This window comes from Xenia sp. Carnegie-2017, unplaced genomic scaffold, assembly GCF_021976095.1.
Source record: "Xenia sp. Carnegie-2017 unplaced genomic scaffold, XeniaSp_v1 HiC_scaffold_20, whole genome shotgun sequence".
Classification (NCBI taxonomy): domain Eukaryota; kingdom Metazoa; phylum Cnidaria; class Anthozoa; order Malacalcyonacea; family Xeniidae; genus Xenia; species Xenia sp. Carnegie-2017.
This window is the reverse complement of record NW_025813483.1, coordinates 11650307-11675643: the sequence shown is the minus strand read 5'-3', so window position 1 is coordinate 11675643 and position 25337 is coordinate 11650307. Positions and strand designations below refer to the sequence as shown.

The 25337-nt window shown below is 37.0% G+C and overlaps 5 protein-coding genes across 6 annotated transcripts; 1 reads left to right on the top strand and 4 right to left on the bottom strand.

The window, feature by feature from the left end:
• The first annotated feature begins 105 nt into the window (after positions 1–105).
• Positions 106–1239, top strand: LOC124441963 (c-Myc-binding protein-like). Its single transcript, XM_046992445.1, has 6 exons — positions 106–246; positions 361–433; positions 504–552; positions 645–774; positions 872–907; positions 999–1239. Exons 1-6 carry the CDS (start codon positions 226–228, stop codon positions 1011–1013), a joined length of 324 nt encoding a protein of 107 aa, XP_046848401.1. The 5' UTR covers positions 106–225; the 3' UTR covers positions 1014–1239.
• A 198-nt stretch (positions 1240–1437) lies between these two features.
• On the bottom strand, positions 1438–3059 carry LOC124441962 (superoxide dismutase [Cu-Zn]-like). Its single transcript, XM_046992444.1, has 5 exons — positions 2877–3059; positions 2136–2232; positions 1991–2060; positions 1793–1910; positions 1438–1709 (listed from the first exon to the last, which is right to left on the bottom strand). Exons 1-5 carry the CDS (start codon positions 2943–2945, stop codon positions 1602–1604), a joined length of 462 nt encoding a protein of 153 aa, XP_046848400.1. The 5' UTR covers positions 2946–3059; the 3' UTR covers positions 1438–1601.
• A 540-nt stretch (positions 3060–3599) lies between these two features.
• Positions 3600–9368, bottom strand: LOC124441961 (polycomb protein SCMH1-like). 2 transcript variants are annotated; one of them, XM_046992441.1, is made up of 15 exons: positions 9111–9368; positions 8858–9006; positions 8596–8761; positions 8398–8492; positions 7302–7347; positions 6779–6876; positions 6470–6707; positions 6169–6257; positions 5856–6097; positions 5568–5746; positions 5311–5495; positions 5078–5252; positions 4727–4963; positions 4550–4662; positions 3600–3805 (listed from the first exon to the last, which is right to left on the bottom strand). In XM_046992441.1, the coding sequence occupies exons 2-15, from the start codon at positions 8972–8974 to the stop codon at positions 3665–3667; spliced, it is 2121 nt and encodes a 706-aa protein (XP_046848397.1). In that variant the 5' UTR covers positions 8975–9006; positions 9111–9368; the 3' UTR covers positions 3600–3664. The 2 variants fall into 2 exon arrangements, with proteins under 2 accessions (XP_046848397.1, XP_046848398.1); XM_046992442.1 differs by having other exon boundaries at positions 8858–8977; positions 9111–9348.
• Positions 9369–10374: 1006 nt separating this feature from the next.
• Positions 10375–11369, bottom strand: LOC124442508. The gene is made up of 4 exons (XM_046993016.1): positions 11054–11369; positions 10930–10949; positions 10722–10843; positions 10375–10629 (listed from the first exon to the last, which is right to left on the bottom strand). Exons 1-4 carry the CDS (start codon positions 11341–11343, stop codon positions 10486–10488), a joined length of 576 nt encoding a protein of 191 aa, XP_046848972.1. The 5' UTR covers positions 11344–11369; the 3' UTR covers positions 10375–10485.
• Positions 11370–11413: 44 nt separating this feature from the next.
• On the bottom strand, positions 11414–25289 carry LOC124442502 (activating signal cointegrator 1 complex subunit 3-like). The gene is made up of 32 exons (XM_046993008.1): positions 24952–25289; positions 24629–24674; positions 23828–24541; positions 23673–23743; positions 23412–23560; positions 23130–23271; positions 22807–22932; positions 22156–22356; positions 21943–22083; positions 21706–21870; positions 21337–21585; positions 21104–21238; positions 20792–20983; positions 20431–20655; positions 20222–20341; positions 19897–20061; positions 19481–19567; positions 19222–19398; positions 17902–18127; positions 17339–17592; positions 16841–17230; positions 16550–16635; positions 15975–16287; positions 15407–15670; positions 14726–15117; positions 14147–14384; positions 13744–13878; positions 13605–13660; positions 13362–13530; positions 12696–12971; positions 12425–12625; positions 11414–11833 (listed from the first exon to the last, which is right to left on the bottom strand). The coding sequence occupies exons 1-32, from the start codon at positions 25174–25176 to the stop codon at positions 11534–11536; spliced, it is 6630 nt and encodes a 2209-aa protein (XP_046848964.1). The 5' UTR covers positions 25177–25289; the 3' UTR covers positions 11414–11533.
• Between the last annotated feature and the right edge of the window lie 48 nt (positions 25290–25337).

The following is a 25337-nucleotide window of genomic DNA, read 5'->3' as shown; positions in this document are numbered from 1 at the left end:
CGGTAGCTCCACGCGCGAAACAATAAAAACACGCGGGGTACAAAAAAAACATACAACCGTATCACTTAGCGTAACATGACGTTGTTTGTAATTACTACATCATATAGCAGGCTCAACATTACATGGCAACATTATGAACAAAATTGACCGTTTCATAAACTTTTGAAAGATAAAAAAGCAAATTTCATTGAAAAATTTCCATTGTTTTCCTAATTTTCCTGGAATATGAATCAGACGCAGTACAAGGTAATTTATTTCAATGCCATTTTTTGCTGATTGATCACATGCATTATCACAGTTCACTGTAATGTTCCTTGAAATGTATTTCTTAATGTTCTTTAAAATCTTTCGTTTATGAAGGTTGCAGACTCCAAACGCGAAGAATTCAGAAAATATTTGGAGAAGGCTGGAGTACTAGATGCTCTGACTAAAGGTGTAAATCGCAGATTCACTGCTTTATTGTCTTTGTGTAATGTTCGTATAAGTTATTTTGCTTTTTATAGTTCTTGTGTCTCTTTATGAAGAACCAGAGAAACCATCTAATGCTTTAGAGTATCCTTTACATCAGTATTACGCGTAGAAATATGTATAAGTACTGGCAATAAAAACTAACTTTGAGAGCCTTAACCAAAGATATTTTAAAGTTATTTGGGAGCCTTTCTTCATGGCGGACCTCCACAAACAGCAGATGTACAGGACCTCAAGTTAAATGTCGAGCAGTTACAACAAATGAATGCACAGTTAACCAAAGAGAATGAAGAACTTCGTCTTAAAGTAAGGAAATTTGTCAAAGTCCCAAACTTGTAAGAGTTTGCTACGAATGTTCTTTTAGTGCATCTTCTAAACTAAAGTCCAATTAAATTTCATTTAGCTTCAACAATATGAACCAACAGGAGATGACCAAGGAGTAATTATATAATTTCATCTGTTTAATAATATTTTCCATTATTTTGCAATCCCACATGTTTTGGAGTTTAATGCATGTTTTTTTTCTTTAGGCCTCAGAGACTTGATGGATTCAAGAGTTTAATACACTGTAACATATTGAAATAGTTTAAGCAATTTCAATTTGGACTTTTTTGCTTATTTTTTTCTTGCTTACTACAAGAAAAGTGCATTTATTCGTATATCTAAATATTGCAATGTTTGACCTTGTGTAATGTCAATAAGCATTAATATAATGCACAGATTTCATAACCATAATCTTAAAAAAGCATTTTGCCAAAATTTGTTGAAAAAGTCTTCATTATTATTCTGGACACTTTTTGTCACCAAAAACTGGCAAACTATGAAACATCAGTTTGCAAATTTTCCAACATTTTGATTTCATGCTGGTCATTTTAAATGTTTACAATAAGGTAATTTTATTGGACATTTGTTTGCCAGTAAAATTGTGTTATTTTCCATAAGATAAGTTAAACAAACATACCAAACATATTCAGCAAAATTTTTTTATTAAAAGCGGAGATTAATTGAAAGCACACATAGCAATTTAGCAATTTAAACAGAACATTGAATATAAATTGAAATGCTAGAAACGAAGAAGGGCCAATGTTCTTCGTTGTGGCAAAGCATAGTAAGCAAAGTGCATAAGCTATAAGTCATTTTGAAATTCCAATAACGCCACAGCCAAGGCGACCACCTGCATGGCCAGTCTTCAAACTATCGTCATGTCCACCCTTACCTAAATCATCTGTACCTGCGTGGACCTGAAAAAATAACAAAATACAAATCATTTTAAGGAAATAGCTTGAAACACCAAAATATTTACCAAAAATAGTTGAATACTGACCACAATTGAGCGTCCTATGACCGAATGTTCACCACATAATGTAACAAGTCTATCTTTAATATCTATTTTTGCCAAACCATTTCCGTCAGCATCAATATTGCCAAGATCACCAACATGTCTACACAAAATTGCCCACAATTAATATGCTAAGATAGTGATATACAAAAATTCATAATCACAAGACATTGATTAAAATACCTTTCACTATCAGCAGGACCTCCGTGGTTCTTTTGGAAAGGATTGAAATGACCCCCTGCACTTGTGCATCCTTTTTTTGAAAAAGATTAAAAGAGTTGAATGCGGCAACATAAATTTTTTTGCAATGCATTTCAAGATTTCTAACCATTGGTGTAATCACCAAATTGATGAATATGAAAGCCATGTAGTCCTTCCGATAAGCCATCAACAGATCCTGTGATCATACATTCACTTTCAGGACTCTGGGAGGAAACATATCCTATGAAAACCTGCTATGATCTGCTCAAGTAATATGTAATCCTCAATACAAATGCTCTTTGTAATTCACCATCAGGACTATGAGAGAAAATATATTCAAGGAAATCTGCTAAAATCCACTGAAATTACATTCGATCCTCACTAGCGGAAACTGTCATAAGCCTCTTGACAATGAAATCACAACTTTACATAATTTTTAAATACGTTTTTTTAAATACATAATATCAACTTGTACTGTACTGAATTGTACAATTTTCACTGAGTTCTAATATTTAAAGTAAAACTACCCTGCAATGATTTAATGTTACTGTGACCTTACCACGATGTACGAGCCACCGGCAAGCCTAATAGTTTTTGGACTGAGAGTGTTCGTACAAGGTACAAAACATTACGACACAAATCAAGTATAATATCTTTTAAAACAGTCAAAACCCTCCTTAGATCTTCCTTATTACAAACCCTAACAACAAGATTAGCAAAACAACACAAGTTTTAATTTCAATTCGAATAATCTACAATTACAGCATCTACATTATAGCAATGACAATCAAGGGCGAGGCATTACGATGTATCATTTGTAGATACGTCTTATCAATAACTCATATCACTCGCATCAGAAGCAACATACCTCCTGAAGAAAATTGATAGTTCCTTTAATAGTTTCGCCCCTAAGCACGCAGACAGCTTTTACAGGCATTTTAGAAACGTTTCCTTCGCTAATTCACGGTGATTTGTTTACTACACCTCTCGTGACAGTTTACAACTTCTGACTTGATCATGAGGCACGCGAACTATATAGTGCAGAGGTTGTGGGCGGGTCACGGGGGGGGAGGGGAGAAGAAAGCATTTAGATCAAAGGGGTGCGGCACATGCAACACGATGAGGGTAAGCGGGTAAGCGTTACTAAACGTCATTAAAACGCAGCAAATAGATAAATTATATAAAGGAGGTATCAAAAAATAAGACCTCTAGAAATGAAGATCTTGTGAAATTACGATAAGTAAGTTCAATGCCTATCACTATACTAAGCCACCGTTCAATACAATACTGTAATCTAAATGCATGTGTTCTATGTCTTTGTTACAGGCACAAAAGCTTTTCTGCTCCTGGTGATATAACATAACTTCTAACTGCAAAATGTGAAAAGCAATGAAACAGTGAAATTAGCATAGTGATTACGCATTGAAATTTCACAGTAGGTTAATTTCACAGTAGGTTAATTTCATAACATTTCATGACTCTCTTTAAAGTCCTCTTCTTTTTATACACCTTGTAGTATAGCAAAACAAAATGAGCATAACTTTGAATGAAAAAGAACGAAACAACTCAAAATATTTCATGTCCATTAAAATATGTGTGGAAGAATGTGTGAGTATTGAATTGGATCATAAAATACATGAACTTTGTTTGATGAAGTCATTTAACCGTAGATATACCAAACTTTGTCTTCAAATCTGATATATGATTGAGTAATTTTAGAGCAGGTCCAAGTTTGAAGTTCATACACGACATAATGGTCTCTCGATTTAACAGCAATAATGCACCTCCATCAATTTCCTGCAAAAAATACATCATAAAATTGAGTGACAAAAATAAGTTGACAGAAAAGGAGCAAAAAAGAGTAGGTTTATAGGAAGAGAAGTGGAGACAGCAGGTTAATGGGAAGAGAAGTGGAGAGAGTTGGTTAATGGGAAGAGAAGTGGAGAGAGTTGGTTAATGGGAAGAGAAGTGGAGAGAGTTGGTTAATGGGAAGAGAAGTGGAGAGAGTTGGTTAATGGGAAGAGAAGTGGAGAGAGTTGGTTGATGGGAAGAGAAGTGGAGAGAGTTGGTTGATGGAGAGAGTTGGTTGATGGGAAGATGTGGAGAGAGAATGGAAGAGAAGAGAGAATGGAAGAGATGGAGAGAAAGAAAGAGAGAATGGAAGAGAAGTGGAGAGAGTAATGGAAGAGAACTGGAGAGAGTTGGTTAATGGGAAGAGAACTGGAGAGAGTTGGTTAATGGGAAGAGAAGTGGAGAGAGTTGGTTAATGGGAAGAGAACTGGAGAGAGTTGGTTAATGAGAAGAGAGAGAAGACAGTAGGTTGATGGCACAAAGGGTGAATAGAGTCGGTTGATAGGAAGAGGAATGAAGATAGTAAGTTGATGGGAAGAGAAGAGAATAGAACAGGATAATGGGAAGAAGGGAGAAGAGAGTTGGTTGACGGGAAGAGGAATGAACAAAGTACATGGATGACTAGGTCAACAAAATATGGAGCACCATAAAATAGATGGTATCTTTCTAAATGCGAAGATATATACGTACATGTTCCCTAAACTGTTCGGCATATTTCGTTATGTCTGACTTCTGAAAATATCCAACCACCTCATCAACACTCCACGTAAGCGGGGATGACGTTGACTCAACATCTGAAGTCACTAAATGAACGAAACCCGTGTGTTAATTTGTTGTGTGCGTCAAAACGCTCTACATCTCACGTACCTTCTGGTATCTTTTCTATTGGAGAAATTCGTCTTCTTTTAGTTTCCAACTCTTTAGTTTGATCTTGTTGACGTTTTTTCACTTGTTGTTGAAGCAGAAACTCTTGCTCCTTCACTTGCTTGAGTTGTTTCTGTTCTAATGTTTTAGCTTCATTACGTAGTTCCTCCATTCTCAATTCTTTTTGTACCCTCTCTTGCTCTGCTAGTCGAGCCACTTCTCTTTCTCTTAATTTCTTCCCTGGAATAGAAAAATGCTATAGACTATATGTAGCACCGTGCGTAGGGGTAGATGGCTGGTTGAGTATAGCACGTTATCCCCTCTATAGCAAAGCAAAGAAAACATCCATCACACCTTGGTCGTTGCATTTCGGGCAGGTACCGTGAAGCATGTTGGCCGAGAAAAGGTTCTTACAACAACGAAGATTATCAATGAATCGACCAATCACGTTCCACATCACCCACACATGATCTATGCTTTGCAGACAGCAAGTATAAGTTTCCTTGTCATGCTTCGCCTTGATGATGATCTGCAAGCAAAAGTGTTAAATACTCATCATCATAAAAACTTTAACGAGTATTAATTACCTTTCCTCGTCCAGGTCGAAGAAAACCAATCACTACACTGGGGTCGTAGGCTGCATTAACAATAGCCTGAATACTGGCTTGGAGTACATCACGGACATTACCGCGATAAACAGGATGAAGCGTGGATAATTTTATCGGGTCAAGATACGAGCCAAACTCACAGTTGTAATTTACATGAAGTTCAACTAGAACAAACAAGTCAGCAACATCAATAAGGTCATTAGCTACACACCAGTATCCCTTGGAGTACCTCATACCTTCCCCGGGGATGATATATGACGAATGATGATCATCAGAAACCGAGTCTGCCTTTTCTGTGGAATGTTGAACTGTTTCATGTGCTGGGTTTATGCCTTCTGCCAAATCTGTCTTTTTACTTTGCGGCCTAAATCCATGATGTACCTGCCTCTCTTTCAACATAACTAATGGCAATTTTCTATAAACAAGTGTTCAAATATAATAATTAGTAATGCATTAGAAACACTATCAATTAGGGTCAGTTCTTGTTGTCAAAAAAAAGCCCACATCACGGGGAGGGGTCTTACTTGAAACCTTGAGGTGAATGCAATGGATGACCACTGAAATAGCTCCATCCTGGTGGAAATATGTCACGAGAGTGGAATGAATATTTATAAACTCTGCCAGGTCTGCCATCAAACTCTATATATATATCATCTGCTATGACATTTTTTACACTTGCAACACAGACATGCGCTGGATGACTCGGATCAACTGCTTCAAGTTTAAATGTGGGGCAAAAAAGATTCACTTTTGGTGAGCTTGGCTCCTATATAATGTATCAAACTTTAGCAATATGTACTAATGTAATCTGAGCTTTGTTTTTCCATATCCAAACACCTTTTTAAAAAGTCTTAATGGTGCTAGTTCACCATCTGCCAAAGCTTTTTGAAGAAAACTCTTGAAACTACTACCCTGCATCTTGAAACCTAAAAATACAATTTGATAACCAAAATGGAATTCCTCAGTAGAATCGTTAGGATCAAGAAAATGCAGTAAGATCCTACAGGATCTTGGATTAGACAAATGTAAAGATTGCAGGATCCTAGGTAAGATCCTGTTTATATCTAAAGAAAAATCCTTTAGGATTTTCACTAAACATGAATAGAATAACCTGTGTAAGAATGGTATTATGACGTACCTACAGGAGGTTTAAGAACACCTCCATTCCCTTCACACCAACCAATAGGATGAATATTGCCTGAGTCAATGACCGTCCATATATCATAGGCACTACTACATCCATCAAATCTGAGACGAATACGAGATCCTATCACTCCCACAACTGTTGCAACACATATCGCCCCATCTTCACTCCTTGGGTCCAACACTTCCAATTTCATACCACATTGGAAACCATTGAAAGGTGGAGTGGAAGACTGGAATGACAAAAAAAGTTTAGTTTGAATTTAGTTTGAGGAGCAATATTTTAGGTTAGATTAGTAACCACCTGTTTGAAACAAGTCCAAGGTGCAAGAATGCCACCTTTTTCTGCAATGTATTCATCCCATGAGAAGGAGGAAAGCCCTGACTCAGGACATGGAACCTCTAGAGTAAAATATATTATTTTGATCATAACTGCCTTTTGTGAGATAAAAAACATTCAAAGTCATGGGGTTTAGCCAGAGGCAAAGCTAGCACTTTTTGGGTTTTTGTTCTCATGTAAAATAATGAATAAAATTAAATTTCTCATACAAATAACTTGTGCTTACACATTTTTTGTATTTAACAAAAAATTGGGCTGACTTGTGTACAATCATAATGTTGAAGATGAAGCCAGCCCAAACTTTTATTCCTACAATGGAAATTCTCAAGCAAATTATTAGTAATTAATTCTGTTAAAAAATATTTTTATTAATTCTTTTTTACAGGGAACAATTGCATTGTAGGAATAATAAACAGGCTTGCTACACTGCTATGTGAAATATGAATTTTACCATGCAAGTCAACACACACAAATCTCTGGTTCTGACCTTTTGAGGGAAACACTTCTGACATTGTGTCTTCCTCAGTTTCAACCTGTGAAAACATGACGACACACTTACAAAGTGTGAAACACAATCAAAAATTTAGCAAAAACAGCAATTAACATCAAAAAAGCTCATATTATTGTGGTTGTTTTTAAAACACTTTTTTGGAGATAAAATATTTAATTCATATGCACCATTTTGCAATACTATTTTACAAACTATTTCACAATAACAAAGAAGTTACAAAATATACAAGATCATTATTCTGAACAAGTTATGGGTGTAACACGTGTCACATTTAGTGTTTCATTGCACTCAGGCTTCAGCAAAGTATTTGTTGCCATAGGAACACTGACGGCTTGATAAAGTGGAGGCTTGGTTGAATGCATGAATCCTGCACTAGCACAATTACATTGATCATGTAAATGAGCATTGCAAATGACTAAAGGAAATGACGAGTTACTTGACACATAAGGGTGAAATGTTCCCAATGCATGTGGGACTGATGTTACAACTGGACTGCTATTGGGATGAACATCTTTGTGAATGTTTTGTTCCCCATTTACAAGATAGGAATAATTCACTGGGGATAAAATTCCTGGTGATGGAACATAAATCCCCCTGTCTGAAGACATGTAGCCATATTGTGGTGTCTCATTGATGGCATATATAGTGATTTTTGGCGATTGATTTAGCAAGGTCTTTTGACAACTACAACAGATGCCCGCATGAGATAACCACTCAGGTTGATGGGTAAATAGGTGAGGATGATGGATTCTTTGAATGATCTCAGGCTTGTTGCCAATGAATGCCGTAGAACACATGATACAGTTCCAAAATCGTAATGTGATGAAACCATCTTTTGAAGTAGCTCCAGGTCGAGGTATACTCATTGTTATGCAGAATCGAGTCATGTTTGCAGGACCCTGTAACATAAATATGAGACTTTCAATCCAGCAGTCACCACTATAAACGTGATGGCATGGAAGGGAGGGGTGGCATACATTGAAAAAGAGCAACCTCGAACTGAAGCCATTTCAAATTCATAAAATTTCCCACCATATCTTTTAAATGAAATACAAACAAAAGAATGACTTACATTAGTTGTTGAACTTGAAATTCTTACTGATGAAACAGGATGTTCTTTATCTTTGCATGATTCATATTCAGATTCACTGGTTACCATTGTAGGTGCTGTAATGAAAGAATATCTTAGTCAATGTTCAAATGGTACGATTTGAAAACATCTCTCCAAAAGATAACCAATATATGAGAGTCAATCAAAGACAATTTCTACCAGATGGGCTATTTGATGTCTCTTGATGTTTGTCGACATCTGTGTCAGAATTTGTTTGTGTTACATGGCTTCTTGAGGATTCTGACTCATCCACATTCATGTCCTCTTCTTCTTCTTCATAACCATAGATACCAAGAAATTCTTTCACTGTTGCTTTGGCATAATCCTATAACATAAACGTGCTCAGTTACGTTGAACATTTTAAAAACCTGGGGGAGGGGATGGTGGTGTTTATAAACGTGTGTTTAATTTACTTGCCTACCTTCATTTCTTTGTCAAAATTCTTCGCCCTTCCAATTTTCTCCTCTAACGACATTGCGTCTTCATTTGACGATTCCCCTTCATATGATCCAGCAGCAGTTCCTTTTTCGTCCGACATGATCTTTTTAAAAACGCGCGCTTTTCAATAATCTATATACCATCGCCACAAAATTACAGTTAAATTGGAGTTGACTAACAAAGTCACCTTAAAGTTGAAACATTAAAAAAAACCGGTATTAACGACGAAAACGTACCTAGTTTATGGAAACTTAATGACACGACAAATCATCTCTTTGCTCTTCGCAGTAGATGCTGATATAAAGTCGGTTCTGTGATGTAAACTTTCTACATCTGTGTTTATCCTCCCGACATCTTATCACTAATCGCAAGTGATCTTTTTTCATGTAAGGAGAGTTTGGTGTACGATCAACTTCAGTATTTAATTACTTTGTTTCGCTTTGTTATTTCTACGAACCAATATACAATAGGATTGAACCTCATGCCAGATCTGTTGGCTGATGAAATAGGAAATGCCATTTATCATTGTTGCATTAATATTTTGGGTTACAAGTCATTCCTGATAAGCATCAAAACTTAATTTCTCCCAATATGTTGAAAGAGATAAGCGACAGGTGGTGCATGATGGGACACGATCGGAGCGCAAAACGAATGATAATTTCAGGCATAGTTCGCACTGGAGGTCGATTTCCTCATAAAAAAGAATCAGTATTATCTATTCTTACAGACATGGTATTTTCTAAAATAAACATAAACAAATGCATGTAATATTTTAGAGATAACACGGATAGCGATAGAAGTACAGTGGTATAATTTCTTGCGACACAAAGTCGCACATTGCACAAAAAAAAGATAAGGAAAGATCAAATTTTGAGATTAACTCTGATCTACTTCCAATACGACCAAAAATTGAAATGCTAAAATAGCATATAAAGTAAAGTTTCTGATGTAATTACATATTTAACAACACAAAGTTTTTTCGCCAGTAGCTGAATTTGGTATTTGAGCTTTGGACTGTATTGTCTTTGATTACAGTATTACAAAGTGATACAACAAATCGTAAAAATATTATCAGAAACGTCAGACCCGAAAACGTCATAAGGGCGATAAGTAAAGATAACTTCAAATGAAAAATTTAGCTCTTCATTGGTCAAAGTTGCACCTGAAAGATACGATAAAGTCGTATTTAAATTGATTCCTTATCACAGGGAATTAAAGCGCTTAAGTTTATGAGTTTGCAACAGCACTGCCCCAGAAACATTTATTGAATATGTGAGAAAAATATCGAAGGGGTCTTTTTTCATAGAAATGGAAGTTTCATTCTAAGGCAGCCACTGTTCCCGAATCAAGTCTTTTGTATGTCGCCCATGCCACAATACTGATGATATAAACGATAACAACATGTGGTTGAAAACACGATTTCATCTTTAAATATCTTTCTACGTGCGCGTATTATCTCGCTTACGAAATATTTTAAATAACCAAAGTATCAGACGAGAATGGCGACCACAAAACGGTGTTTTTAATTTGTCACAGATTTTCATAATGGACGATGGCATATCTAGAAAGTTAAGAGCTAATTACAAAATTTCCTATCCCCAAATGCATTGTTTACTTTAGCTTTGACTCAACGCCTTTAGCGTTTAAAGGTTCAATTTTAAGATTTGGCAAGAAATCTGTGGCTAGAGCTTTCTCAAGGCAATCGGTCAGCGATTGAAGATCACCTGATATCAATCCAACATTTGATAAAATTTCCTGGTTATTAAAAAAGAATAGTCGGTGAAGTTATTTAAATATTACAACCCTTGAATGCAGATCATGGCTTTTGTTTTCAGATGTCTTCAAACCTGAGTAGAAACTTGAGATCTATTCAAATAGAAAACAGCTGATTTCATTTTGCTGTTGGCGTCGTCATACATTCTTGTTCGACATTCTATGACATCTGATCGAAGTTCGAGATTACTCACTCCTTTCAAAACGACAAGAAATGCATTCACAATGACCGAAATCATTGCCACAATATCAAAACAGCTGCTAATTGCTTTAACAACTTACTTAATTTTCGGTGAAAGGAGCTGGAAAGTAAAAAAAAAGATGTTATCAAAACAAGTCATTTTATCATATAAATAGTAGACGACTTGAAGGATATCAAATTTTATAGGATCGATGATAAACTTACGAATCATAATGAAACTTTAATTTTCGTTTTGTATGTTCACGAGAAGTCGTTTCACTTTGAATATTATCAAATCTTTCGTCTAGTATATCTTTACCGTCACTTTGTACGTTTCCATCGTCACTTTCATCGCTCTCTGACGCTTCACCCTCGACAACAACGCTCTGCCGTGGACTTCTTACCTCTTTCTTTGTGACCATGGCATTTTTTGTGAAAAAAGATTGATCTATTTCATACTCTTCGTCCGACTCTGAAGCTTCTCCTTGTATAAAATTACCCCCTTGCTCCGCCATATTGATTTTTTAGGAGTTACATGACGTCATTCATAATAGATTGACCAATCAAATCACATACAACTATCTCTTACTTGAAGAAAAATAATGGTCTATTATCTGTCTTACATAATCATACAATCTTTATTTTCTTTGTAATAGAGTTTGAACACAACGATCAATTTCATTTATTTCCTTTATTTATCTAGCGTTAGCTCGGCTGAACTTCCCTGTTTACTAGCGTTTCAATGCTTGCCTCAATAACATCAAGACAAATGTCAAACTGCTGATCCAAACCAATGTAGGAGTCACTCATTAAGTACAATGTGTATATCTTTGAGCCTATATTTTCAGGAGTAAAGAAAGTAAGTGAAACATTGGAGCGAGACTTGATGCAGCCAATACGCTTCAATGCAACGAGTTCGCCATCATCAATATTCCCCAAGACCAACAACCAGCCGGCATCTTTTGCTTTAGGAAAGCGAGGGGCGAAAGCTTTACAATCAAACGTCTAAATACGTAAAAACGATTGAAAAGATGAACTAAATGTAAACATGTACACAGTGTAAAGTTTTTTCACCAGCCATGCAGGTGCGGATTACTACGTACGGGGCCTGTAGGCTAAGACAAAGTTGTTGGACTTTAAGTCGGATATCTATTCCCCTCACTAAGTTCAGTTTCTTGATGACATTTGCGTTCCTTACGCTCCTTTGCCTTTGCATTTCCCATCTTGTTTTTGTAACTCGTAGTATCAACAATAAGGAATACATTTAAAGTTTAAACTGGGAAAACCTAGTACTTCATGAGTTCTGAGTATCGTGTCTTTGAACAGTAGTTCGTATGGTTTCTAACAGTGTAAATTGTCTGAATTAAGAACATTTAGCTAGTCCGGAATGGCAAAAACTAAAAACATATTATGCCTAGATACAACGGGCTTCTCAAAAGCCCGGGCCTGTAGTCTTCAGCCTACTTAGCCAACTTAGCAATCCGCTAGTGCGCCCACCATGTTTGTAAAAAAATCCATGAAGAGAAAAGAATTTATGTCGATTTAACACTCTGTTGAGACTTGAGCATTGGCATTTTGAAGTAACTTACTAACTACCTTTTTATCATCCAATACACGCTCCAGTTCAATTTTCAGTGTGTACTCTTGATCAGCGTGAACTTGTACCCAATTCTCCTGACCGACACGGCCAGATGTGACAACAACACTTTTCTCTTGTTGAATGGGTTCTTCTTCCCAATTTCCCCGGATGAAGAGTCTAGTTGACACTTTAGGAAGATGCGAAAGAACTTCACCAATCTTAAAACGGAAGAAATCACAGTGTAATAATTTTAAAAACTTGAACATAAAAACAGGATTTTTATGTCACCTGATCTATGTTCTTGGGCGAAATATTTCCATTCAGCATTTTATGCAAATACATTTCATCGCGTCGAACAATTTCTGAAAGTTCCGGAAGACTGTCGACACATCTCCGTGAGCCATCGGTTGTGCGAAATAAACTTAGGTGAACTTTATGGATACCAGGTAAGCAAAGCAGGGGACTATCTGTTATCCAAAGTCCCTGAACGACCATTTGAACAATCAAAATGATTCGTAACACCGTCGTTAACCATCCTTCATCTGCTGCTGCGTCAGCCATTGCCTGAAAATGTTATTGAAGAGCGGTTATTGAAGAGCTGTTATTGAAGAGCTGTTATTGAAGACCTGTTATTGAAGAGATGTTATTGAAGAGCTGTTATTGACGAGATGTTATTGAAGAGCTGTTATTGAAGAGCTGTTATTGAAGAGCTGTTATTGAAGAGCTGTTATTGAAGAGCTGTTATTGAAGTGCTGTTATTGAAAAGCAGTTATTGAAGAGATGTTATAGAAGAGCTGTTATTGAAGAGCTGTTATTGAAGAGCTGTTATTGACGAGATGTTATCGAGGAGTTGCTATTGATGAAATGTTATTGAGGGTTTCTGGAGAGTCTTTCTGCCGTATAGGAATATTGATTTTTACGATTTAATATTATACCACTGCTCGAAAAAGTTACCTGTAAAATTCTGATAGCTTGATCAAGAACAGACTTAGTATCAGTGTAATAATCACTACAGGGAAGAGTAAACCTGGAGAAATGAGCTTGAAATAGAATGAACGCCTTCGTATGGGGACTGTCGTATGAATAGGGGTCAACTTCCAGAGGTAATTGTTTTGCCAAATCACTAAAGATTAGATAGGTAAAGTAGATTAGATTACAGTATTTGATTTATGAAATTAAAGTTAAACGCTTACAAACCTATTAATAGCGTCTTCATTATGACGAACAGGCAGTTGATCATACTCTTCGACATTCTGAAAATAGAAAGTCGGCAAAATGAGGCGCTTCATTGACGTAAAAAAAACTCAACACATACAAAAAAAGTGATCTCCCGTACACTTAAAATCTTTAGTAACTCGGTTGATGACGCAGTTTCGTAAAGTTCTTCTCGAAATAGACGCATTGTACGATGACTGAGGTAGTAGTAAGACGAAAGACGACCAAGAATTGTCGGATAAACAGACTGATCATTCTGAAAGATGGAAAAATCCAAAAGAAAGCCATTAAGCTATTGTCGAAAAAAGCTATCGTGGTCACGGCATAGTCATTACACTTGGTCAATAAACATTCTTGAAATAAATTCTTGAGTATGGGTTGTGTGTTCTCTATTGTTTGCCTGCTTTGCTTTCTGAAAGATGGTATCATGTTTCAATTACTGCATTGTGTTGTGCAAGCAGTGATCATTTAACGAATGGATGAGGCTGAAGCGAGGGGAATAAGGACAAAAGGCATTTTCTCACCTCGTCAACTTCCACACAATATGATCCTTCCAAATCAGTGACGCACGTTTGAACAACAGTCGATAAATATTTATTCACTTCCTCGTGTTCAGTATTCTCCAAATCATAATAACTGGGATTCATTAACAAGCGTCGAAAAAAGTAAGTCCAGGTTATATAGTCCATCGCTTCCTGCTTTGATGTAATAGTTCCAGACACAATCTCGGCATTCATATGATCGGAGAGCACCTCAGGTAGACTAGAAACGAGCATTAATGACTAGAGTACTTCTATACTATATGAAAGGGTGTCATTTCATGAGTGTCACCAGAAAGTGTAATTCTAGGGATGTTCTCATGTATCTAGTAGCAAAGCCAGCACGTTTTTTACTCTACAGTGCATAAATTTTGCTGTTCAATCACTGGAAAAACAATGAACGGAATTAATTTTCTACAGATATGAATAATTTTACTGAAAATATTATTTCATTCTAGGAATAAAAGATCGCGCATGCCTCGCAACTGCAAGTATGTTCTATCAAAGGGTGTTATCAATGTGTCATTTCTGTTATAATTATCAGCCACATTTCTTGTCACTAACCTTGACTCGACCGGGAATGGATCGTACAAAAACTTTTTGTAAAACTGTTTCTTGATGTCATGCACCAAAATGACAGCTACACCTTGATCATCAAACTGAGGACGTCCTGCTCGTCCCATCATTTGTAACACATCCGTCACAGGAAAGTCTACGTAACGTCTCGTTTTACCATCGAAATATTCCGTGCCTTTGACGACGACCAAATGAGCGGGAAAATTGACACCCCACGCTAAAGTACTGGTAGCAATTAAAACCTGAACTTTCTGATTCACGAACAGCTCTTCAACTATTTTTCTGTCGCGCTCGTGGAGTCCCGCGTGATGCATTGCTATTCCGAAGGGGAGAATAAATCGTAGGTTGTCATCTCGTATACCGGATACGATATTCGCAATCTGCAAAAGAACATAAAATATTGGGGTTTTCTTCGTAAGAGTTGGATAAGCTTTGACCAATCATGGGCTAGTTCAACGTTCATGTTTATAATTTGTTTAGTAATACCACGTCACAGATTACAAATTGAAATACTAATTCGTTTAAGTAAATAGTAATCAGAAAAAGTAAACACATTTTTGTGTACATTTTCAGAGAAAAAAAAGCAAAAAATACACTGATTTATAAATACTGAGCTTTATAAGTGACAAGCATAGCGAGGTAAATTGACAATAAATTTCAGCTGTAAACCTCTTCCTCTGCCATATGTAACCATTGTTTCGGATCGTCTTCAGCAGCAAGGTAAGCTATGAGATCCAGTGCAGTCAAACGGGTTTGACGACGTGACGAGACGAATATCAAGACGGGTTTATCAGGAGAATGGGTACGAATTGCCACAAACGTGGGTTTATTCATAGTTGCCATGCGCGGACAGTAATGCTTTCCGGGAAAGCCGTTAATGTGGACTTGCAGAGGAACCGGGCGAACAGATGGACGGAAATTGAATAAACCGGACTAAACGATATAAGAGTTAAAGAAGTGACACAAAATTATGACTTTTTATGACAGATGTATCTGATGAGAGGCCATCAATGACATTGACAACACATTAGTGACCTTTATATTAGTGATTCATCAATATATACTTCATGACTAATAATTCGCTTTCAAGATTTATCTTTTCTTTTGCTTATTGTGCTTGATCCCTAGGTAGCCTAACAATAAGGACAAATACCAACTTATTGTGCTACCTTTAATATCGGTTTCCCTGCATTTCAACCACAAAACAGATATACAGAAAAAGTGGTTAAGTTATTACCTGTTTAATACCTAGCCAATCAGCTAGATCTTTAGCGTTTGCAAGAGCAGTTGAAAGACCGACAACTCTAACGGGATGTTCTGTATGTGACGATATATAATTTGTTCGTGATACAATAACTTCAAGAACAGGACCTCTTTCATCACCCAGTAAGTGAATCTCATCTATCACCAGTAACGCCACATCTTGAACGTAGTTTCTGGTCTGCCAACTCCGACTCACGCCGTCCCATTTCTCGGGTGTCGTCACTATGACGTCAGCTTTCGAGATGGCACCCATATCCGGTGTGACGTCACCAGTAAGTTCTACTACTCTAAAAGAAAAATGACAGTTGCTAAAAACAGGAGTGCAAAAGCACGTAAATACAAAGTTAATTGAACAATGACGCAATATCTGTTCTTCTGATAGTGCTTTGTCTATTCTTTCCAATTTACCTATACAAAATACACCTATATAAACCTCACGAACTAGTTCATTGACAATGATATACAATAGTATAACAACTGCCATTGTTTTGGGTTAACACAAGTACATTGGAGAAGTCCTTTCATTTAAATATGTTGAATATCACCTACTTCTTTTTCAATTTCTGCTCAAAACGAATTTTCCAGTCTTCAATTCGCTCGCGAACGAGAGCTTTCAAAGGCGCTATATAAACAGCCTAAAATTATGACAACAAAATGAGAAACGTCAGTCAGTGAACAGAGGATAATGAGGGATGGGGAGAAGTTGGTGATGACGAGTCTGTGAAAACGAGTGCACAAGACAACAAAATGAGAAACGTCAGTCAGTGAACAGAGGATAATGAGGGATGGGGTGAAGTTGGTAATGACGAGTCTGTGAAAACGAGTGTACAAGATACACACCTTTTTCTTGGGATATATGTTGAACACACGAAATATTGCCATCTCAGCAACAATGGTTTTACCACTACCAGTCGGGGCACCGAGGAGTACGTTATTGTCAGTGTGGTACAATGTGTGAAAGACCTGTGTCTGTACGGGATTGAAGTGGCTAAACTTAAATAATCTTTCATACACATGGTTCTTAAATGCCGTCAAAGGTAACGGTTGTAGATCTAGGAGGTCCGTGTTAGGAGGGTGTTTCTCCGGTAGGATAAGATGTTTGAATGAGATAGCACATACGCACTCGGCCCCAAGCCAGCGATCTGACATTGCACGAACCAAGTACTGAGCGGGAAGGGGCTCAAATATGGGAATGGTAAACACTAGGGATTGTGGTTCTTTGGTTTTCACCTGAAAATTAATTCTTGGTAAGTTCAAATGAGACTTGAAATTTATAGTTTTCATCACATCCATTAAACTACCTACAAGTGCATGTCATCAACAGAGATAAAAACTCACTTGCTTTCTGAGGAGCAGGAAGTACTCAGAATGATAAATATGATCATTATCGGGATCTTCAACCCATATCCACCAAGGTTCTGATGTTGCACCGTGCACCTTTTCCGACCATTCAAATTCAGACGTAATAGTTAACCTAACACGAAGTACATTCCGTGTCACAGGTTGAATCGTCGCAACAATCGATAAAGAGGGAAACTGTCGAACACATTGCTTCACTATTCGTCCCATTCTCACGTGATGTATAAGATGACCTGGATACATAGAATTATTACTTAAAGGGTGTTATAGGATTGACATGAGGATACGAAGGAACAATTTTAATGGTCAGTCATCAACAAGACAAAGTCAGTGAAATTTTTACTCCTGTTATGAAAGTATTTCAGCAAAATATTCCAAACAATGCTTTAGATATTGTTTTATAAGTGAATGAACACGAAAATATTTGCAAAAGAAAAGGTTGGCAAAGCTTTGCGACTGGTAACTAAACCCCTTCACTCACCATTACAATACAATGACATATTCCAGTAATTTAAGAGAGAAAGAGATGCGAGACGGCGTACCTATCTCGTCAGCGGTCATATCACGTAAGCGTTCGATATGAGCTTCACGGTCTTCCAACTTCTTCGTTGTTTCATACGTGAGAATTGAGAACTGTTTAAGTGGATGTTCATCAGGCCACAGTCGTTTATCTATTGATTTACTGAAAGTAAGCAATCTAGCTGACATTCCTGGCCAACCTTTTTTTAATGCCAATTCAAATAATCCACGCACTATACGAGCTGAATTCTACAGAGTAAAAAATACTGGTGAAAGAAAGTCATAATGCTTTCAAGTACGACAACATTGCACAATTCACAAAGACAATAAAAACAGTAGACATAAATGCTATTAATAAATATTTAAAGACAATTTAATCAACAGACTAAACCCCATGATTAACTGATCAAACCCCATGATTAGCTGACCAAACTGATATACTAAACCCCATGATTAGCTGATCAAAGTGATATACTAAGCCCCATGATTAGCTAATGAAACTGTTATACAAGATGTATAAAAAACCTTGAGTAGTTTGGAAAACATCGCTAAAGTCATTAGCGCGCAAGATTTGCAAAATTCTTTGGTGAAAATAGGAAGTTGGACTTTCAATGGTTTATCTGTCAGTTAAATTTTTGTACATAATAAAAAATTTTATAATGAGAATTGTGTTACCGAGAAGCACTTTTGAAATAACTTGCACACGAAAATGATACAGCTAAAACGCAATTGGAACACATATGGCTAAAATAAGGCACATGTTGTTTAAGCTAACAAAGTTTTAGGAAATTTGGCTGATGCTTACGTATGCGAACGTTTAACTTTCAAATTGCGGATTATTTTGAATTTTTCGTGTTGTAATCCTCATCTTGTAGTAATCCTCATGTTGATGACAATTATGCGCATATTTGAGCTTAAATTAATCCAAGTATGAATAGCTGATGAGATTTCAAGAAAATGGGATTTAAATTTTAAAGGAAAACGCAAAATAATCCGAAATTCGGATACCTAGCTTTCGTACACGGTTCGGTCAAATTTCCCAGAAGTTTGTAAGCTTGAACGACATGTTCCATACTTTACCCTATTTGTTCTAATTGCTTTCTCGCTTTGTCATTTTCGTGCGCAAGCCATCTAAAAGTGCTTCTCGGTAACACAATTCTCACTCTAAAAATGGTTATTATTTGCGAAACTTGTAAAGTCAGATGATCCACTGGAAGTTCAACTACCTTTCCCATTAAAGGTTTTCGCAAATCTTGCGCGCTGATAACTTAAGCGGCATTTTCCTATCTGTTCAGTTTTTTTTATACACCCTGTAAGATTTAATCTGTTCGATCAGCTCATACCTGGGCAATATACGAAAAGTCAGAAGCAAGAGAAAAGCACTCGACATAACCACGGGAAATGTACGTCTGTAGTAAGATGTTGGTTTTGCCGTGAGAATTTTCCGCGCCACCTTTCGCCGTGTACATACAATCCTGTTGGGAATGCTGCTTCAGTTCATTTTGCTCTTCTTCGCGGACCTGGAGGTATTATAAGGAGCAACGATATACACCTGAGTATAATAACTCGTCGTTAACTATACGAAGAATGAAGGATATTTACCTTAATTTGCTCAAACTCTTGAGACAATGAGATCATGTAAAGAATATTTTCATCCGTCATTTGAGGTTTGAAATGATCATTGATGGTCTGGGTGGAAAATATTGAGTAGCATAAAACACCAAAGAAAAAAAAATGAGGGGGAGGGGGTATTTGTACTCAACACAACTCTATAACAACGGGAGGAAGACTCCAATTTACATAAAAGAATCATGCCAAAGGGATAAGAATCTATAATAGACACAACACCAGTACAGGGGGGTAGACTCTATTTACAATACAGAATCATAATCACGCCAAAAGATAGAAGGAAGAATCTAGTTTATGTTACGTTAATGCTCCACCATTCACATCCATCATACAGTCGCCCATTATATTCTGTGTTCACTAAAGTGGATATAAATTATGTCTATACGTGCCTCGATTGTATCATACTTGATATAAAAATTACTGGCAATCCGACCGACGTCAATGGATGTAAGATACTTTGTTCGTTCATCAAATCGAATCATTTTCGCTTTATCTAAAGCACGAGATGCGTTTACAATCAACTCTCGACGATGATTGTCTAAACGTGGATCTGTCTAAATAAACATAGGAGATTTCGACTTCGTCATTGGTTAAAATTTATCTACAAATTTCTTAATGTCATAAAAAAACAATAACAATATTCCTCGGTTGTAAAAGATCAAATAAATCAAAATCGTTGAGCTTTACATGAAGTAAACATGATAAAGTAAATACCTCTTTAGCAACATATGAAATACCATAAACCATAGGATTTGCCATCATACGGATATAAAGATAAGTATAACTCAGCCATTCAACTGCCTCATCAACGTTCGCTATTGTACCAAGGGAGATCTGAAACAGAGAATTTTTGATATCATCCGACAGTCACATTGATCAAAGCAAAAAAACATTCATCTTTAAAATTCTCTTACGGAACTTACTTCGGCGTTCAAACTATCAGAAAGACTTTGTTGGAACTGAGATTCTATGGGTGATTGACGGGTCATCAATGTTAAATAATGGCTTAATTTCTCATGTTTCGTGATAATGAAAGCACTACCAAATCGGTCGAACTGAGGGCGACCTGCACGCCCGAAAATTTGAAGGACATCCAATATTCCCAAGTCGACAAATGATCCTTTCTTTGCATCATATATTTCTGTACCCTGAAGCGTCAACATGATTGATGAACATTGACATAATAATTTCACAGCAGAAATAATGATCAAACTATCAAGAGACTCTAACCAATCAACAGGCATTAGCTCAAATCCTTAGCCAACTAAAAATCACCACACTAACCTTGATGACGACAGCATGTGCGGGTAAGTTGACACCCCAGGCCAAGGTAGCTGTACATACCAATACTTTGATCAAACCTTTGGAGAATAAATCTTCTACCATCGAGCGATCACTGCGAAGCATGCCGGCATGATGAATGGAAAACCCATCGGAGAAAAGTTCTCGGAGTTCTTTATTACGGGACTTTCGTACCTAGGAATACATTGCACATTGGAACGAAACTGGTTAGAACTCGTCACCATCGCATTACAAGACATTTTAGCTATCAGTTCACAGAGAATGTGATGTGACGTGATAAACGTGCCCTCGTACCTGTTTCTCAGCGGTTCCATAGTTTGAGGACTGTTTCGATTGAAAAAGACCAATACTTCCATTATTCTTGGCTTTCTCACGCAATGTCATCGCCGTCCTCACGGTTGCATTGCGTGCATGAACAAACACCATGACCTAGACAAGTCAAATAGTGGATAGTAAGGGAGAGTAAGGGAATGACTAGGGATGACTAAGGATACGCAGTGTAGAGGACAATGGACATAAAAACAAACCTGGTGGCCGTCTTCAACGTTTTCGAGAACTTTTTCAAAACAGACCACGTCCATGTCTTGCAGCTGACCCATAACACTACGGGCTTTAATGCCGATGAAAGTCTGTCCGAGAGGGACTGGACGAAAGCGAGCGTCAAAAAAGAACAATCCCAAATTCGGATTGACACGAAGAAATCTTGCGACGTCGTGATAGTTAGGAAGGGTTGCAGATAAACCAACAATACGAATCATACTTTGGGTTGACTCCACCTAAAAATAAAATATTTAATGACTTTAGTAGCGCGAGTAGAAGCCTGCTAATCACCTGTCGTAATGTACACGCAACTAGACACTCTATGACAGATCATGAACGAGGAGCCTGGTGCCGACCTGTCTCAATGTCCGTGCAACCAGACACTCTATAACGGATCCTCTGTCATCATGAAGTAAATGAACCTCGTCAATGATCAAAAGTTTAACGATCTGTGCAAGGGCAACATCCCCCGTAGACTTTCGTGTCACCACGTCCCATTTTTCCGGTGTTGTCACCAACATCTACAAACAATACAAGTCATGTGATTAACCTCTGCCTGAGCTTTAGTAAAACAAATAGTTTCGACCCCTGACCTGGGTAGTGAGAATTTCACTTTTGGTCAATTGCATGTCTCCAGTCAATTCGCGTACGATGATGCCCATAGGCGATAAACGTTTTCCAAAGGTACGAACCATTTCCGCAGCAAGCGCTTTCATTGGAGCAACATAAACAATCTACAGACGTACAAGAATGCTCTTTTTCATGCTAACCAAAAAATACAGGATTTACGACAACACGCGACTCACCTTAAATTTATCCTTCATCACAACACCTTGCTTTATATTTTGCTTCACTTCACGCAAAATCGTCGCCATGGCAACATTCGTCTTACCGGCGCCCGTTGGTGCACATATCAGTAGATTTTCGTTGGTATTGTAGGCCGTGTCGAAAACAACAGACTGGACACGATTCAGTTTCTTAACACCTTTGAAACCGATTTGTGCAATCTAAAACAAGAAAACTCTTTCCCTAACAGACACTACAATAAGTTTAACAAACCTGAACTTTGAGTTTTTAAAACAAGATTAGATTTGTGTTAACTTTGCTTCTTAAATCGAAATCTACATGTAAGCATTGTGTGAAGATTACTACACTCCTTATCTAACATACATTCTACATGTAAGCATTGTGTGAAGATTACTACACTCCTTATCTAACATACATTCTACATGTAAGCATTGTGTGAAGATTACTACTCTCCTTATCAAACAAACATTCCACATGAGAGCATTGTGGGAAGATTACTACACTCCTTATCTAACATACATTCTACATGTAAGCATTGTGTAAAGATTATTACACTCCTTATCTAACATACATTCTACATGTAAGCATTGTGGAAGATCCAAACTCCACCCCAACATACAATCCTCAGTTTATGTTATGTTGCACAGTACCTCATCCAGGGAAGAAACATTGATAAAGTTGTCTGTCTCCTTCGGAGGTTTAGTCTGCGTTGGTGGAAGATGAAATTGTTCATACATCTTACAATCATATCGCGTCGTATCTTGAGGTAATTTTAGCTACAGAGAAAAAGTTTACTCTTAAAAGTGATGCTCCTTTAAGCAACGCTCTTCAGCAACATTTAGAATCAATAAGGAAGCCAGCTCAACAAATTTCATTCGGGTAAATTTTCACCATTCTTCGATACCATCGAAATTTGTAGTGTTCACACAAGAAAAACTGTAGGGGCTGGTTGCGCTATTAGTTCGTATAATACCTTACATCCACCGACATAAGCCCCAGACTGTTGGGCAGTGAGCAACAAATCGAACACAAAAGGATATTTTGCAACATTTCGTGAGGATCTTGATGGTTTACTGAACAAAGGTTTGTTCGCAGCTTCAATAAAAGCTTGCTCTCTACAAATATCAGAAGATTTACGAATGCTTTGAAGAATAATGAAGTATAAGGTCAACATCAAAAACTTGTTAAAAAATGCACAGCGTGACAGTAAAGTGAACAGGTCAAATAGAAAATGTAGTAAAGTGTAAAATTTTACCTCATATACTTCATCATTTCAGGATCATATCCAACACTTTTGAGGTATTCTTCGTGATTCATATCATCATTCTCCTTTGTTTTATTGCGTTGAGACAATTTTTGTTCATCTTTTCGAACTTGTTTCAGCAATTTCTTCTCTTGCTCAGACTACAAAAAATTAAAAAAAAAGTTCCACTCCTGATTATGTATATTAAGACTGACTTCCAGGAGAGTGCCCCCCCCCCTCTTTTGTCATAACTAATATATCCTTACAACAAACCTGTATGGTCACTTGACAACCATATGCTGCTTTGAGTGGTTGAGTTTTGGTCACAGTAGGTTTGGCATGGTCTACAAAGGAAAGAGATGCGACAATATAAGAAATAAAAAATTACCAGTAACCTTTGAATATGACAAACCAATTGTATAAATTACCTGAAAGTCCATTAACTTTTCCCAAGCCATTAATGTGGTTAATAGTCAAATCCTTGGTGTTAGTATTCAAAAATACTTTACGTTTAGCTAGAAGTTCCTGAATAAAGTCAAAACGTTCAAATCCTAGAAGCTCAAACAACTCATTTTGCATTTCCTCGTCACGGCGCTGAGAGCACAAAAGTTCATAAATAGCTGAACACATGTCTTCACTGGAAGCTTCTCCCCCTGAATTTCCAAAATAGATATGACATTTATTCCTTAACCATTCAATTCCTGAATCATCAGGATTTCTTGGTTGTACCCAGTCCTCTCGATCCTCCTGGGGTACTTTAGCTGACTCGGCATTATTTGAATCAAACATTAACTTCATGGAAAAACTTGGTTTCTCCTCTTCATAATCATCTTCAAATATACTAAGATCAGGTTCAACTCCATTGCACTCAGGAAATGAGAATTTGATTCCTTTACCAAAACTGGTCTGATTTTTAATTCTAGACGATTTCTCAAGTGTTGTTTTAAGCCCATCCTCAGGAATGTTTGAAATCAAGAGTTGTGTACACTTATAAGCTTCATCAATTAACAACCTATCACATGGTCCAAATGTTTCTGCAACCTTAGCAAGTTCTTTCTGGCTAACAAAATTGGCTTCTCTCAAAAGTCTGAACAAGAACACAGCAGTACTATTGGTGACATCGGAAGAAGCATCAATACCAGCTACAGGAAAATTTTGAAAGATTATCAAAACAGTAATTTTAATCACAATAGAAATATATTCGGAAATGAAAGTTTCAAAAGACCTACCAATTTCATAAGCTATGTTTAACAAGTCTCTCAAAGAATTCTTCACCTTAAAATATGTAGAAACACGTCATATGACGTAATATGTTAACACAGAAACATTAATTAAGAAACACTAATTGCTGTAAAAATGCTTTTTGAAGCAATTAGAGACTCCATTTGACAAAATCTAGCCTTCTTTATTATGTTGGTAAAGAAACTGGGGAATAACAGTGTCAGCAAACTTTGCTGATTCGTGATTTATGACAAAAAATTTTGTTAAATAAACAAAACAACATCTAAGGCAGGCCATGCCACATGAGAAAATGAGAGGCAAATCAACCTACCTCTTGTTCGTCACTCTTGGGAATATTCCTCTTCACTAAACGGTTCAAATCTTCCCATGTAAATTCTTCATCTTTACTTTGTCGTTGATGCCATTCACGTTTCTTTAAAATTTCGTCAACATTACCGTACACTTGCTCTCGTAAACACGGCGATGTCAGACCGGAGAAAGCGCGCAAAGAACTTGTCAAACGTGGTAGTTCCACGTTACCGTTCTTTGTGCTCATGACAATTTCCAAACCTCACATTTTGAGAAGTTTACAACCATTAAGTTGTACTTAAGTTTCACTTTCATGACAAAGCATTAAAGAAAGTCGTATACAACTAGTGTAACATGAAGTTAAACTACAAACAGAATGTCAAGCCCTCTGGTCAAACAGCTGTCATA

Bases quoted from the DNA above. Each gene is read 5' to 3' on its own strand.
- LOC124441963 (XM_046992445.1), top strand. From the start codon at position 226: ATGAATCAGACGCAGTACAAG. The intron at 247-360 runs GTAATTTATTTC...TCGTTTATGAAG, and splicing joins TGAATCAGACGCAGTACAAG to GTTGCAGACTCCAAACGCGA. The intron at 775-871 runs GTAAGGAAATTT...AATTTCATTTAG, and splicing joins ATGAAGAACTTCGTCTTAAA to CTTCAACAATATGAACCAAC.
- LOC124441962 (XM_046992444.1), bottom strand. From the start codon at position 2,945: ATGCCTGTAAAAGCTGTCTGCGTGCTTAGGGGCGAAACTATTAAAGGA. The intron at 2,061-2,135 runs GTTAGAAATCTT...TTTCAAAAAAAG, and splicing joins ATTTGGTGATTACACCAATG to GATGCACAAGTGCAGGGGGT. The intron at 1,911-1,990 runs GTATTTTAATCA...AATTTTGTGTAG, and splicing joins GGTCCTGCTGATAGTGAAAG to ACATGTTGGTGATCTTGGCA.
- LOC124441961 (XM_046992441.1), bottom strand. From the start codon at position 8,974: ATGTCGGACGAAAAAGGAACTGCTGCTGGATCATATGAAGGGGAATCG. The intron at 8,493-8,595 runs GTAGAAATTGTC...CTTTCATTACAG, and splicing joins GACATCAAATAGCCCATCTG to CACCTACAATGGTAACCAGT. The intron at 3,806-4,549 runs GTACGTATATAT...TATTTTTTGCAG, and splicing joins CCGAACAGTTTAGGGAACAT to GAAATTGATGGAGGTGCATT.
- LOC124442508 (XM_046993016.1), bottom strand. From the start codon at position 11,343: ATGGCGGAGCAAGGGGGTAATTTTATACAAGGAGAAGCTTCAGAGTCG. The intron at 10,950-11,053 runs GTAAGTTTATCA...TTTACTTTCCAG, and splicing joins TTAAAGTTTCATTATGATTC to CTCCTTTCACCGAAAATTAA. The intron at 10,630-10,721 runs GTTTGAAGACAT...TTTAATAACCAG, and splicing joins GATCTCAAGTTTCTACTCAG to GAAATTTTATCAAATGTTGG.
- LOC124442502 (XM_046993008.1), bottom strand. From the start codon at position 25,176: ATGAGCACAAAGAACGGTAACGTGGAACTACCACGTTTGACAAGTTCT. The intron at 19,568-19,896 runs GCACGTATAGAC...TTTTCCACCCAG, and splicing joins TCAAGTATGATACAATCGAG to ACCATCAATGATCATTTCAA. The intron at 19,399-19,480 runs GTAAATATCCTT...TAATACCTCCAG, and splicing joins AAGAGTTTGAGCAAATTAAG to GTCCGCGAAGAAGAGCAAAA.